At 44.8% G+C, this 16,062-nt stretch overlaps 1 protein-coding gene across 1 annotated transcript in view; it reads left to right on the top strand.

Annotated features, from left to right (window-relative positions):
• MYLK4 (myosin light chain kinase family member 4) overlaps positions 1-16,062 on the top strand; it is a 75,104-nt gene that overhangs the window by 35,209 nt on the left and 23,833 nt on the right. The window contains exon 3 of the mRNA XM_061194772.1: positions 15,924-16,002. Coding sequence (XP_061050755.1) covers positions 15,924-16,002 — 79 coding nt within the window. The remainder of the gene's footprint in view (positions 1-15,923; positions 16,003-16,062) is intronic.

Raw genomic sequence — 16,062 nt, 5'->3', positions numbered from 1 at the left:
GGAGTGAGGCATCCTTCGAACCTGGAGGTGGCTTTCGGTGCCAGAAAACTTATAGACGGCAGAAGCTTTAAATCAGTATTTCAAAGTGGTTAATTTTTAAGAATGAAGTTTTGATGTTCCATCTAAAAGGTTCCAAAAAGGTTTTATTTCTGTAAGTCTTGCTCCAAATAGACTTCTCTCATAAACAGAGATGTCAACATGATCAGTTACTAATTAGGTAAATATTTTAAAGAAATTATTTCTTATTTTAATAGGAAATAATGTATTATTTTATTTCACCTCTGGACGGCTAGTCCCTGGAGGACAGCGACACTGTCTTGCTTACGTCCCTGCTGTCGACCCTGGCTGTCTCCTGCACACACCATTCAAGTCTGGCGAATTAAACCCTAGTTCATAAACCTCACAGGGGAGTCTCGGCTGTGACAGAACTCACTTTCCACGTAAGACAAACTTTGCAAATTAGAGGGCTAAGACCTTGGCAGGCTAACCCCAGGGCAGCTGTCCCCAAGCCTTGACTGTACGTTACTCAACATGAGTTGCCCCAGAAAATACACAGGACGTCACTTAAAATGGAATTTCAGATAAACAATGAATGACTTTTTTAGTAAGGGACATACATATATTAAAAAATTATGTGTTGTTCATCTGAATTTGAATTTAACTGGGCATCCTATGTTTTCATTTGCTAAGTCTGACAAGTCTAAGCCTTTAGAAAATGTTGAAGTGAGGGTCCCACTCCAGAGACTTGGATACAGTTGGCCTGGAATGGGACACCAGGGCTGGTATTTATCAGAGGCTCTCCAGGTGATTCTATGGTGCAGCTGGGGTTGCAGGTCACTGCCCCGTAATGTGCATTTCGACTTTGAACCTGTTCTCAGGACCTTCAGTTGTAAGCGTCCGCCTCCTTTCCAAGGTATCCTGGCCCTTAGCTTCCCACAGGCTGACCTCAGGGATCAGTGGACCCACAGGCTTGGGGTGAAGCAGGAAATGCTAGGCAGCCTTGACCTCTCTGCCCTTCCTTAGACAGAGGAGCTTTATTCTAGGAAATTCTCCCTATTAGAATTCTTGGGAAATGAAGTGTCTCTGCCCAGCCCCTGGGCTCCTTTCTGTACATCAGGCCATTGCGTGAAGCTGATCCTGACCTCTACATGGTTCTCAGATGTGTAGCTCCCCCCGTGGGCACCCTGAGTTCTCATGTGAGCCTCCTACGCCTGAGTCCCCAGACTAGAGCACCCCATCTCCCAAGGAGACCCCAGATATTAGGACCAGGCTTTTCTGGTCCCCATTTCAAGTTTCGTTGTGTGTGTCAGAGCCGAGTCTAGATCTTGACCTTGTTGGGCTCCCCCCTAGAGACTGTTGCTGCACCCTGGGACCCAAGCTTAGCATTGGGGCCGTATTCGCCATGAGTAGACCTTTCAGGATTTGTTTTCCCATTTGGAACTCACAGCAGTGTTTCTCTGGATTCCCATTTGTTTTTCTGTGCTCACTTGTTGGAGTCCTGCTACTAGTCGCATGCCTAAACGGTGGAGCTTGCCATGGCCTTGGGTCTAAGGTTGGTGAGCCTCCTCTGAGGGCTGTACCCGGTGGGAGGATGGGGGACTTTAGTGCAAGGCTCAGGCCTGGCCCTGGCTTGTTTTCAGCCGGACCCTGTGGCTCCCTGGCAGATCTACACTTAAGACCGTCACAGCGCTGTTGACAGAGCCTGGAATCACTGAAGGCAAGCCAATGCAGGTGTAAGATGTTGGGTTTTATTTTAGATTTGTACCGTTTGAGAGCCTTATAGCATGGCAAAATGTTGAGATCTAGCAATCATTGGGATTATGGGATTAAAGACAGAATTCTGAGATCATTTGTATAGAGTTTAGCTGAAAGTGTCGGTGAGTTCTCCAAGGAGAATAAACCAGGGCTCAATGCTCATAGATGTCAAATACACTAGTGGACGGAGAAGCCTGGTAGATGAAGGCCAAAGCAGGAAGAAATGCCAAACAGCTCTCAGTTCCTGATCACGCGTAAATCATGAGGACCACTAATGGGATGAGGTGAAAACATTGTCTAAGAGAATGGGCATCATCTGAAACCTGAGAGGCACATGGCTTACAAAGGGAGGTTTTAGATTTTAACTTTTAGATATTTTTACAAGTGCCCTACCAGAGGTGCTCATTTAGAAAGAAACCAGATAGTGTTTTCAAGGATGTGAGCTGTGTAGGGAAAATACTGAGGTGTCACAGCCAGAAGACAAACCCAGTCTTAATAAAGACTTCTACACTGAGGGAGCCGGGTGGGGAGGAGACCAGAACTTTTCATTGGAGTTGGAGTACAAAGTAAGAAGCCAAAATAGTAAGTGGAAGGAACATATAGTCCTGGATATAAACAAGACACAGCCCTGTGAGAAGCTGAGAGCCGGCAGAATCCCTGAGCATCTTAGTACCTAATTAACTCCTGGGCTACCTGAGGCTAATGAGACTGATGGCTTAGGTCACAGCACATCTGAGAGTGGACAACTCCTTCTGTGCTGTCACTGGAGGGAATGGGAAGGTGAGACGTGATTTTTTTTCCTTTTTTCACAGCCAAAAGTCATGGTGACAAAGGCTACATTGTATGGCAAATCTGTGACGTTAAACTTTGATTAAGAAAAGATCAACTCTTTGGTAACCTCTGAAAAAATGATTTGAAAAACTATTGAAAGAGAAGGTAACAAAATGTAATGCTTGAAGGCAAATTTAAAAAACAGAGTTTTCATCAAAGAATATCACTCCTAAGAACACATTTCTATTATTTCTAAGCACAAGTATGTTTATAGATTCAGTCAACTTTCCCAAGTTGTTTTTTTAGTTTGGAGCTGGTGTTCTTTGATTAGTACTTGAATTTAGTAAGGAAACTTATTTTAACATTATTAATTATTACAATAAAACATTGTTTAGAGGAACTATATTTACATATAGGGTTAGGATAATTCTATCAAAATTCTTATTTTTAAATTTTAATAAAGATATTAGATCATCTAGGGGGAAAAGGTTATGTACACTTTGCAGACGTGAATTTGGTTAAATCAGTATTGATGGGACCAAGATTTAATAAAAATATGGATGATTATGAAATGCATATAAATGGTATGCTATTTCATTAAAAATTATATATCCGTATTATAATATAAACTAGTCTTAGTTATTTAATCACTTGAAAAAACCCCTAGATTTTAGGATTTTGAGTTGAGGATTTTTTTGCAGCTGGAGTCCTCGTTTTATAGAATGTGGATTTTTATAGGAGTTGTAATCCTCATCTGGTTCATTTTCTTTACAATTCAAAAGAAAAAAACCCTGCATTTGACTTTGACATTAATTGTCATAACTTTTAGTAGAGAAAAAATTTTGAGGTGATACTAACTAAGACTAGAAGTCATAAAAAGTACTTAATATTTTTTATAACATCTACCTGGAAACTGAACTTATTTATTTTTAAATAATGCTACTTCTCTATTGAATAGGCAAAGTTGGTGCCAATACGAGTAATTTTGTGGGAGTGAATAGAAAATGAACAACAGCAAAGTAATAGCATGTAAAGAAACTTTCATGTTCAGATTTGACCGATGTTGCTATAGTAAGTTATATACTTGTGTAAATGTACTCCACCAATAATGAGGTCAGTTTGAAAAATATATTGCTTATAACTGAATTAAATCAAAATGAAAAATTTTACAGTGATTGTTAAATGCCAAATTGAACTGGTCTCGTTAAATGTGAAATTCAAGTATATTTAGACTATTGCCTAAATTTTAATACATGAAAATAATGAGATGTGACCAGAATAGTTGGAAAAAGTTACTTCTATTTTTTTTTTTTTTTTTTCCTTTTAGCAGCTTCTCATTTCACAGTTTAGATGTATTTTCTGGAATTTGACGAGATAGCCTAGCCTGTGAGCATGAAGCATGCCGTGCCTCTCAGTTAACAGAGGAAAAGAGCACACAGGTATCGGCCCCTGTGGTTTTATATGAGCATTTTGCTCATGACTTTTACCTAAGGGGGTTACCTTTGTGTGTCAGTCAGGTTCACAAAGAAGAAAGAGTTCATTAGGCACGTTGAGGGGGGCACAGCTGAATGGAGGGAATGTAGATGGAGTACGGTTTTATACGAGGTTCCTAACTGAAAACAGACTGCAGTCCTACTCTTGGAATACCCATGACTGCACTTTGCAGCTGTGATTGTGCAGTGCTGCGGCCGAGGCTGGCTGTCACCCCATCGGAGGCACTTAGTTATTGACTGCTATTCTGGGCGTAGTCTAGCAAACGGTCTCCAGGAAGGTGGGCGAGCAAGTGTTCGCCGTTTGTGCTTCCTATGGCAGTACACGACACAGGACTTTGCTCTCCTGAAACCCACAGGGAATTCCAGGCGGGGCCCCAACAAGCCAAGGAAAGCAGACCAGCCCCTCCTCGTCCTCAGGCCCTGTCCAGTGCAAGCCTAGAGACTCTCTTTAGATACCTCCTGCAGGTGCTAATCGAGTTTCCTTAATCCTGTCCATTATCGTGTCTTATTTGAGAAGAAGTTTTTCCTCCAAACAAAAGTAGGCACTTTAAAGTTTACTTGACCTAACTATGTCCTTCTCACTCTGGCACACCGATACCATAACACAAGTTAATGCTTATGCTTATACCAGCTCCTAACATAAATTCATCTATAGTTGCCTGTTCTTCTAAAAGTCACAGAAAACTGCTGTGTAATAACAAATGGGATATTGAGAACTGTGTGTACATTTGGAATATGTACTGTGGTGGGTAGATGTTTAGTGAGAGAAAACGAGGACAGAGTCTGTACTCCATGAAGCCCTGTTAACACTTTTAAGGATGAAGGTGTTGTAGGAAGAACCACCAGTATTATCCAGAGCCACCCCTTTTAGCAGAAACGTTTCAAATATTATTAAAATCTCCTATAATTGGGTGGAATTGGGAAGAATCTCGTTTTTCTCATTTTCGGTTGAGCTGATCGGGCTACATGCCCTTCAAAGTCTCTTCAAATTCTAAATAGATTTTATGATTTAGTAAGTTTTCTATTTCTTTGTCTTATTTTGAACTGTTAAAATACTGGGTTCTTTTGTGGTAAATTGTGTGGTTGGGAATACAAAACAGTTGTGTATCTAACCCACCTGACTGTGCAGAAAACTACTTCCATTATCTTAATTTCTTTTTAAAATCTAATTTAAACCTGTGATGTTTCATCTAAGCTGATTTTTCCTATTTCTCCTGGTTCTGCCTTCAGCTATTATAGAAGATAAAGAGCTGATTTCCATAATGAAAAATGCTACCTTTTCGCTTGTATTGGTTTTGTTCATTGACGCAGCAGTCTCTCACCTTGGCAAACAAGAGACCGTTATTCTTATTTGAATCAGTGAATGAAGCTCCCTGTTTAAACAAGGAGGACAGGCTCATTGCCAAGGCTGCCCGAGACTACAAATTTGCGAAGGAGCTGACGTGCGCGTCATACAAGCCTATCCCCACATCACTGCCTCTGAGCGATGCTGGGGAAGAAACAGGACTAACCCACCACACTCCCTTCCCCTTGGAGAGGGGGAAACGGGCCTCTGTTGGTAAAGTTCCCAAGAGACCGCCCCCTCCCCGTGTCAACAGGGCCTAATGCAGTGGGGAGAAGCCAACGCCATTGAAGCAACGCCCCGCCAGCTGAGAAATGGAAAATTAATATCACGCAGCCAAACAAACAAGCACACTACTTTCTACGATCTGCCCTAAAGACATTTCCACGCAGGCATCTGGTTACTACTAAACCATCATCGCAACAGGAGATAGATTCCAAGGGTGAAGGTACTTGAAAAAGCCCCCAAGAAGCGGTTTCGTGCCAGCAGACAAAGATTTGGAGTGTGCCCTTTAACTCTACCAAGTTGTAGTCTAGATCCTGTGGCATCGTAGACTTGGAGAGCTGAAGGAGCATTAGAATAACTGCTAGGCTGGCTCCTTAATCCCAGGACAAACACAGTGAAGGACTTCAGTGGCAAAGGCAAAGGCATTGACTTAGCACCTATTCTAGTGCTGAGCTAGGTGATGTACAAAGAAATTTAATCAGACATTTCAAAGGAAATAGCTGCTGCGCACTCTTGCCTTCAGGCAAAACTGTTTCATAATCCTAATGAAGTAAAACGTAGCAGTGCTGATACTCTAACCTCTTCTCCTTTCCGTCATGGGAAGTGTTCATTAAGTGTCTCTGAAGCATGTTAAGGAAGTTACCGTCAATACAGAGGTATGAATAATAGATCTGAAATATATACGTTAAGCAAATGATTTTTATTAGGTATGAGACATTTGTTGAGAAAGTGGTAAAATGATACATAACTGGTGACACAACGGTCTGAGCAGAGCATGGGCTTTCTCTCAGAGGTACAGGCCCACAAAGCCCACTACGTGAGCGTGGGGACATCTAGGTGGCCCAGGAGCCTGGGAGCTGGACGTCTAGCCTCATACTGAGGAGGATGTAATAAAGGATATAATAAATAGGTCATCCCTTAAGATAACATTTTATACAGGTGACTTAGGTGCTCAGCAAATACCATCTGGCATCAGCATCCCCCCCACTTACTAATCGATCGATCAATCAATTAATCAATTGATCAAGCACAGAGTTAGACGCTAAGGATACCAAGGTGTCTAGGCAGGGTCGCTATGATAAATGCATGATAGATGCACAGCCAACACACATGGAAGAAAGACTGATTCCTCTTTCAGTATAAGGCTAAGGGAAGGAGTGTTTCAAGGGAGAATTCACAGCGGGAAACCTTCTTGGGTACGGTGTTGAATAATGAGTAGGAATTCCCTATGGTTCCTCAAGGTATGGCCCCTGGACCACTTACATCAGAATCACAGAGTTCGTGAAAAGTGTTCTCGGGCTCCAGCCCAGAGCTACTAGTTAAGGCTCTCTGGGGCAGGAGCTTAGTAAACTGCAGAACCACTGCCCCAAGGCCTAAGGCAGCAAAGGGGGTGCCGGCAGAAACACCCGCGTCCTCTTCACTCATCGCCCACGGCTCTCCCCTTGACTGTCAAGACACACTTTCCAATTTCCCACTAATGATAACTCGTAGGGGTAGCAAAAATAAAATTACAAGCCTTTATTCAACTATTGAAAATTGTGTAGCCAGGAGTCTGCTCTTGTGGCCAGGAGCACTCATATTTTATCCCTGTTCCCTGTGCAGGACTGAGTTGAAAAACTGGGATTTCAGTCACTCGCCCATCGGAGCAGGGACCCAGAGGTCCCCGCCCCGCCAGGTACGGACTCCCGAGTTGTTGGGTCTTAGGAAGGTCCAGAGGCTGGCAGGGCGGCTGGGTCAGGAGCTGAGGGGGACCCCTGGAGGTCGCAAGACATCCACTATTTACCAACCAGTATTGAAGCATTTCCCTATTTTAATAACTGGTATAAGTGCCCGCTGAATAGTTTCCCGTATGTCCACAATAAGACAAAAGACAGTGAGTTAAAAACACCAAGAGTTCAGTAAGGTATTTATGTTCTCCGTAAATTGAGGGTTTAAGGCTACCTTAGGAGTAAAAGCACAGACAACTAGACCGTATCAGAGGCCATGTACTGTCTGTGTGCTTCTAAATTTTTGTTTCATAAGAACTGGGCTAAATAAAATTACTTTTGTTCCTTTTAAAGTTGATAGCTTGCTATAACCAAGTTATAGCACTTGTGTTAATATTCCTAACTGTGTTCTTTGCAGGTTGGAGCTGATCAGAACATATCCCTAATTCTCTAGAGTTTCCACTGTGACAGTTTTCATTGTCCCTGTCTTAGCTGGGGTGGCTGTAACAAAATGCTGTGGCCTGGACGGCCTGAACAACTGACGTTTGTCTCTCACAGTTCTGGAAGCTGAAGGCCTGAGGTTGGGGGCCAGCACGGTCGGGCTCTGATGAGGGCCCTCTCTCGGGCTGCAGACGGCCGCCTTCTCCCTGTGTCCCCACGTGGCAGAGGGACAGAGGAAGACCCTGATACCTTCCTCTTCTTATAAAAACACTAATCTCATTGTCCGACCCCGCCCTCAGGACCTCATCTAAACCTGATCACTTCCCAAAGGCCCCGCCTCCTAATACATTCATCCTGGGAGTTAGGGCTTCAGTATATGAATTTTGTAGGGACGCAAACGTTCAGTCTGTAGCAGGACCTTTACACCTCAATGCTGCTTTTCTCTGTGGCCAGAGCTCCCGCCATCAGTGGAGACCCCAGAGGTGAGTGGACAGTTCTCGGCACATGGTATCAAGGCTGGCATTCTCTTCTGAGTCCCTTTGAGGACCCCTGGGTCGGTGTCAAGATTCTGGACATTCTGCGAAGGTCACTAGTATTCAACACGGTGCTGGATTCCCCCGCCTATGCCCCTCAAGGCCACTGGTTTCCAGACCAGCTGAGCTGTGTCTAGGCTCCGCCCCCCTTTCCCCCCTGCCCCCCTCTGAGCTTCCCCAAGTGTGACATTCGCTCTTCGTGGATGGAGGCAAGATTCAAATCAATACAAGAGGCTGTGATGAATATTTTGTGAAAAGTTTCTTTACACCAAGTCATTATGTGTGTTACCTAGGCCAGCGCTTCTCAAATGTTAGCGTTCACGGGAGCCTTGTGGGATTGGTGAAAGCACAGATTCTGATCCGGTGGGTGTGGTGGGGCTGACAGTCTGCATTTCTAACAAGCTCCCTGGTGGTGCTGGCCACGGACCTACTTTGAGTAGAAGGGACCAGGCAACTAAATATTTGGGGATAGTCATAACAGATGGGTTTATATCTACAGAGTTTGTATTACATTCCACGTTCAGAGACTTTTTAAGAGCTTTGCAGCTTCTCACTGTTTTTCAGAGATAGCCTTTGAAAGCCACTTTGCTTTGTAATGTGCTTTCAAATTTTGCTGCCCTGGGGAAGCTGTGGAAAGGCAAAACGTGAGGTTAAATATTTCGTTCAGTGAATCTAAGTTCAGACCTCTGAACTTCCCTTACCACCAAGGGACCACACAGCCCCTCCCTTGGGGAACACTGGGCCCCCGGGAGGTGCCCGCCTCCAAGAAGGCCCATGCGGGGTGGGGGGCATGGGCTGAACCGCCCACCGCTTACTCGGAGCAGGAGACAGGGGACGGAGTGATAAAAGCGAACCTAAAATAAAAATTAAAAAGCAGACTGAGAACACCGTGTGAAACGAATCCTTACAAAACTGTCTGCAGCTGGGAGAAATCAAAGAGTTTTATTAGGTGATGATAAAACGTAGTAAACTTCATGTGAAAACATTCCAAGGTCGGGTCTTGTGTGGTATAAGAGAGGAATTTTACGAAGTAAGACTCATTTTAATCAAATGAACCTCAAGGAGCTCTAATCCCATTTATATCTGCGTTTGAAACTGGTTACACACACACACACACACACACCCGCCGTTCCTCAGTGACTTTGCCGCACGGTCTGAAGTGCCAGGTTCTATTCTGGGGACAGAATCCCAAGAAGACAGAGGCCTGCAATGATTCGGGGTGTTCAGACACACTTCTGTGTGGAGTGTGTAAATACTTCTGTGCCCTGGAAGGTAGTGTTCTTGCACTTCAGCCTGAGTCTCCCCTCCTCTGCTCACCTCCATTTTGGTGGAGGAATTAAATCACTGGCCATGACTACATTTTGACCAGCAGGCCCGGCGGAGGGTCCCGGGTGGAGGGTCCCGGGCGGAAGATCCGGACGGAGGGTCCCGGGCGGAGGGTCCAGGCGGAGGGTCCCGAGGGGCGCTTGGCAGCGCGGGCTTTTTCTTGGCTCCCCCAACCCCGATCCCCCCCGAGGTCAGCCTGGGGGCTGTGGTCTTCGGGGCTGTGCCCCAGACCCATTTCCACACGTGCCCCTGGGAGGCAGTGGTCTGCTGGGTAATCGTGCACCCTGGGGAGGGTCAGACCCTTGAAGGCGGGTGGGAGGCGGCAGGGATAAAGGGAAACACGAGAAACCGGCCTCCCCGGGGTCTTCCTGGCCTCCACACTCTGGTGGGGCCGCTCGGGCGGGGAGGGACCAAAGTGCCTCCAAAGCCAGAGGGGCGGGGCCGGCGAGCCGCGGCCCCCAAACCCGGCAGAGCCTGACGGTCCGTGCGGGCCTCACAGCCTCGGTGTCCAGGCTCCACCAGGGCAGGGTCGTGAGACTCCCCTGTGGGCCCCGGGCGCTGATCGCTGCCGGCCGTTCCGCCACCCCGGGTGGCTGAGAAGCACCAGGTCAGAGCGCGGGAGAGTCTGGGCAGGCGGGGAAGCGGGGTGGCACGGGGCCGCCAGGCAGAGTCTCGTCGGCAGCTTGTGGGAAAAGAGCAGGTATGAGTCGCATGGCTGAGCGTTCCCTGTTCGGGGCAGACAGGAGAGATGGCGGTGGGCAGAAAATCGGAAAATAAGAATCTGGTATAAGATGTCTCAGGTGAGCTCATCCATCAGCAGTGAGACGAGGGAAAATAAAATCCTTGTGATCCAAGTACCCAATGTGACTGGATCTTTAGGAGAAGACTTTTAATTTGCTCCAGGTTAATTCTAACCAGTCCTTTTGAATCGACAAAGCCAGGCTGGAGAGGAGAGTGGAGGAGGCCTATATTGTCAGTAGTCTGCGGCTCTGGTCCACAGCCTGGCCCCCGAGGGGGCAGGGCAGACCAAGGGCCGGCCTCTCCCGTAACCCTGGGTCTGCACAGGCCTGCTCAGCACCCACCTATGGCCACGGGGCCTTGGCCGCAGCAGGGGTTGTGGAGATAAGAAGACTCAAAAGTGTGTTTAAATTAAGTAAATCTGTGGTCAGGGAGGAGTAACCTGCCAGTACCTCTGAGTGGTGCTGGTCCCCATCCATCTTCTCTGGCTGGAGGCGCTGCCCCCTGTGCAGTGTGCCGCCTTTTTATGGAACTGTCCATGCGTCTTATAATCAAATGAAAGCAAAATTGCCCACGTCTCTTCCCTTGACAGAGCCACCGATTAGACTTTCCTGAACCAATGCCTTTGATTCTGGGCTCTTTCTTGACATACACCCGTGAGGAGTCCTATTTCCTTGGTTTCTGGATGAAGCCTGTCCCTGGAATTGTGGACACACCAAGAGGCTTTAGTCTTCTATCTGATTATCCCCGATGTTTTCCGCAGCCTGGGGAGGGTCCACTCGCTGGGCTCTGAGGTCAGGGTCAGCACTTGCCTTCCTGCCTCCGTCAGATCCTGTCCTACCAGGCCCTGCACATCACAAAGGGGGTTGTATCAGCCAGGGACTTTAGGGAGCTTTCTCCTTAATGCCAGGGAATCTGAGTGTGCCCTGAGGATGAAGAGAAATAGATTTCTCTCACAAGTGATCTCTACAGTCATCTTCTATGCCCAGGCGAGGAAACACGGTTTTAATGTTTCTTCTGAAAATTCCTCTCTATGTCTTCTTTTAGCCTCTGTTTTTCTCTCTTCCGCACGAGGATTCTAATCAGAGTTTAACAAGGTCATTACAGTTGTTATAATTTTGCTTTTGTATTTCTAAGGCATAATGTTAAAATTACCAAACGCGTTCATCTTGGCACCTCCATAAGCAGTAATATACCCTCAGCTCAGGATTTATGCAGTTAGTTTAGTCGTGTCCCATTGTGATGTTAAGAAAACAGTTTTCTGAAGCAACTGTAGTCCCCAAATGCAGGGCTGTGGATGTCACTTAACATCAGCTAAGTGATGCAAAGAATGTGAGAGTTAGTGGCAGGGTGCACGTCAGGTGGTGCCTGGGGCGGTCCGGCTTTTCAGCGATGCAGCCTGACACACGGATGTTCTCGCCATGAGACCACCAGTCCGGAAGGCACTTCTTCCTTCGTGCACACGGGTTCACCAGGCACTTCTAGAACCCTGACCCTTCGTGTGGTGCTGGGGAAGAAGAGGTGCAGGGAAAGGTCCGTACCCCTGGGCCGGGGACAGTGCCATAACCCAGGAAAGGACCGTCCAGAGAAGGCAGCAACCATCTCAGTCTTTCTGTTATTTCAAAGTTAAAGCCATTTCAGGCTTGCTTCTTAAAATAGATTTTTATTGAATGGGAATGAAAGAGGGATTGGGCATAGTTGTTCAATCGAATTAATTTCGCTTTTGGTTATCCCACCACTGAGGAAAAGTAGGGTTTTAGTGTTGGGCTGGTGAGGCTGGTGGTACACGGCATACACCTGTGCACCCGTGTTGCTTACTCTACGGGTCTCGATTCCACGGCAATAAGCGAAACTACAACAGAGACAGGAGTATGAAGTGCATGCAGTTGGTTTACTCTGTCACAAAGGTCATCTGAAGAACGAATCCTGACCTCTTAAAAGCAGTACTTTGTAGAAGGTGGGGAAGAGTTTGCAAGAATTGAGCTGATAGCTCTAATTAGGTACTTGCCCTTGAACCTGCTAATTAGAATGATTCTTCTCTAAAGCACATATTTCAGAAAAGCAGAATGTGAGAAATAGTGTTATCTAGAGGAATGGTCTCCGAAGTATTTTGATTGTTCACTGCTATCGGCAAAATATTTTAAAGCATATGGCAATATTTTACTCTATTTATAAATGATATAAATGGATAAGCAATACACGTATACATATTTTTATAAACATTTCATATATTACAGACATAAATTATATGTGCTCAATATTACTCATACATGTTTTAAAACATAAGTAAAATATACATTTGAAAAGAATGGAGAAAGAACAGAAATTAGTTCTGACATTTCCTCCATGACCCTCAGAGACTAGCTGGACAAGCTTGGGAGCACAGGCCCACTCAGGACACCAGCCCGGAAACGGGACAGAGTAGAGAGGGCAGAACTGTGTTTTGAATACTTGGGTATTTGGGCCAAATCCCCTTTCTTCCCCGAGTCATTCTAAATCCACTGATATTATAAAAGGAATGGGGAAATGGTTACAAAAGGAATCCATGTGCAAATATATGAGTAATGATTAAGTGAACAAATTAATGAGTGACTGTGAGTGAAATGGGGCCCTCGTGCTCGTCTGGTCCGTCAGCGTGAATTCAGCAAAGGACACGGTGTCTGACCTGATTTTTTTATCCCTTAGCAGACCGTGATCATAATCCTTCCAGGAGCTTCATGCTTCCAGCACTGACCAGTCTTCTTTAATCAGTACAGAATACGTTTGTTTTTGGAAAGCAAACAAGATGTGCTTACACACCTGTACTTCCTATTTTAGCAACTTCTACATATAACTTGGAAACACTAAGAATGAACTTCGTACTGAAGTCGCTGCCCAGAAACAGAAAAGGAGAAATACGTCTTCTGTTTTTCGGGAACTCTTCAGTTCAAAGTTCCTCTAGATGTCAGTATGACCTAGGGAAATGAAAATATGATAGCCTGTGGCAATGAATAAAGACCTTCTTACGTTATCTAAATGGTGAATCATATCTGATATATAATTAAAGGAAAAGATGGTCTGGTTTGGAAGCTTGTTTCTTACCTTCCTCAGAATTGATAGTTCTCCTGTTGGTCAAATCAGAACACTGCACCCAGAGAGCGTCAGCACATCCTGTGGGCACCCACCACGGACACTGAGACGTCCCTGGAGGCAAACGCCTGGAGGCTTACAGCCAAATTCTCAATTTTACATATTTTGATAGACTGAAATTAACTGACACACCAGTTTTTGTTACTAAGCCCACCTTTGCTTTTACCATCACATTCACGCCACCCAGAATAAACCCAGGAGAAAAATGCCTGTCCACCAGGGGTTTTCACTGCAAAAGAGAAGCATTGAAAGACAAAGCTATAAAATATCTTTAAAAATTTGTTAAATTATCTTATCTGACTCATTTTCAAAATTGGAGTGAAATTCTCTTCCTCTCCTCTCTTCCATGTTTATTCTAATCTTTTGACCAATAAATATTTATTTCTTTACTAATTTGTTTCTATTTTATGCCGTTCTCTTTTAATCTTTTTTCTTGTCTCCTGTGGTGCTGGCTGTATGGTAGATATCCAATCAATATTAAAGATATACCTTGCCTATAAGCTTCTATTTCTTTTTTCAGAGTGACAGTACAGCTGTAGTTCAGAGTTAGGATCCTGGTTGTACCATTTCTGAATTATATAACCCTGTGAAATTACCCACCTTTATTATAAAATGGGGCTGATAGTATCTATCCCAAAGGGTTGCTATGAGGAACAAGCAATTAATAACGTAATGTGCTTAGAAATGTGCCTGGTATGTAATCAGTACTTAGTATATATTAGCCATCATCATTGTCATCACCATCATCACCATCATCACCCCCATCACCGTGACTGTCACCATCATCACCACCATCACCATCATCACCGTCACCATCATCACCACCATCACCATCATCACCAACACCGTCATCACCACCATCACCATCATCACCAACACCGTCATCACCACCATCACCATCATCACCAACACCGTCATCACCACCATCACCATCATCACCAACACCGTCATCACCACCATCACCATCATCACCAACACCGTCATCACCACCATCACCAACATCACCAACACCGTCATCACCACCATCACCATCATCACCAACACCGTCATCACCACCATCACCAACATCACCAACACCATCATCACCACCATCACCATCATCACCAACACCATCATCACCACCATCACCAACATCACCAACACCATCATCACCACCATCACCATCATCACCAACACCATCATCACCATCATCACCTCCACCATCATTATATCCCTGGGCTAAGTGCCAGAGATTCAAAGATGAATCAGTCTTTTTGCCCACTTGAGTCCTATAATCTAGTGGGAAATTGATGAGAAAAAATGTTTAAGAAAATGTTGCAGTCTATACTGGGGTGGGAGTATGTGCTGATTGCTGTGCAAGTATAGAGGAGGGAAACTAAAAGACATTTGCCTGCCCTTTCACTTAAAAGAGAAAGTTCAAACTCCTGGGCTCTAATCTATAATTTTGCTTTTCCGCAGATTTACTAAACATGCCTCTGTGTTTGAAGGTCCTTATCTGAAAAATGGAAATGCTCTGAACCTATGGGACTGCCCTTTGGATTGTTTAAAAGCACATTTATAATTTGTCTTGATATCTATGACCTGCACTTACATGGTGTTTCATGCTTGCAAGTCACCCTCAGGCAAATTTTACTCTCTTTCCAAAGAAAAAAAGACTGATTCTTTGGACATCCAAACAATTTCATTAACTTATAACGTATAACTTCAGAACTTGTGATAATTTGGGTGGATTGGGCTAATGTTTACCTTTCATGTGGTATTTTAAAAGGGTTTGCTTAGCTAATTCAGAGAGACCAGGACTGTGAGAAGAACGTTTATCTCCTTAGAAAGGGGCCATCTGTTCTCGGCAATGTAGAAGCCCCTTTTATAAAGGCTTACTTTACTCTCCTACTTTCTGGTTTACAAAACCCACTCACATATAGCCTCTCATTTTTATTTGATTTATATGTGAACTATATCAAGACAATACAAACAGAGGTCAAGGGTGACAAACACGTTACAATATCCTTTATCTATCCATGAAGATGGGCCTTCTTCTACAAACAATGCCAGAGTTTTACAAAATTTCTTTTAAAATAGTGAAGTCATTTGCTTTCAAATACTCTAGTCTGTACAGGGCTTCATTAATTCAGACTGTTCTGCCCTCTAAATTACTATTTATTTTGGTATTTTTTTCTGTGTTTGAATTGTGTAATACAATGTTTCTCAATATGGGGTGAGTTTGCCCACCGGAGACATTTAGCAATTTCTGGAGGCTTTTTTTTGGCTATTACACCTGGGTCGGGGAGAGTACTGTGGGCTTCGGGTGGGCAGAGGCCAGAGATGTTGCTAAACGTCCTATAATCCTCGTGACATTCCCCATAACAAAGAATTCTCCAGCCCCAAGTGTCAGAAGTGCTGAGGTCAAGAGAGCCTGATGTGATGTGTAAGTCACATTACTCATTACTCAATCGTGTGCCCACAGGCTAAGGAGCAGGTGTGCTCACACCCCGGCCTGAAGGAAACAGCACCAGCCAAAGGCAAAAGGACAGCGCCTCCCACAGGTAACCTTTTTATAAGACTAGATATTTGTGGGTCAAGCTCTGTTATACAAGTCACGAGGT

This window comes from Eubalaena glacialis, chromosome 7 (genome assembly GCF_028564815.1).
Source record: "Eubalaena glacialis isolate mEubGla1 chromosome 7, mEubGla1.1.hap2.+ XY, whole genome shotgun sequence".
Lineage (NCBI taxonomy): Eukaryota > Metazoa > Chordata > Mammalia > Artiodactyla > Balaenidae > Eubalaena > Eubalaena glacialis.
This window is presented reverse-complemented; position numbering and strand designations above follow the sequence as displayed.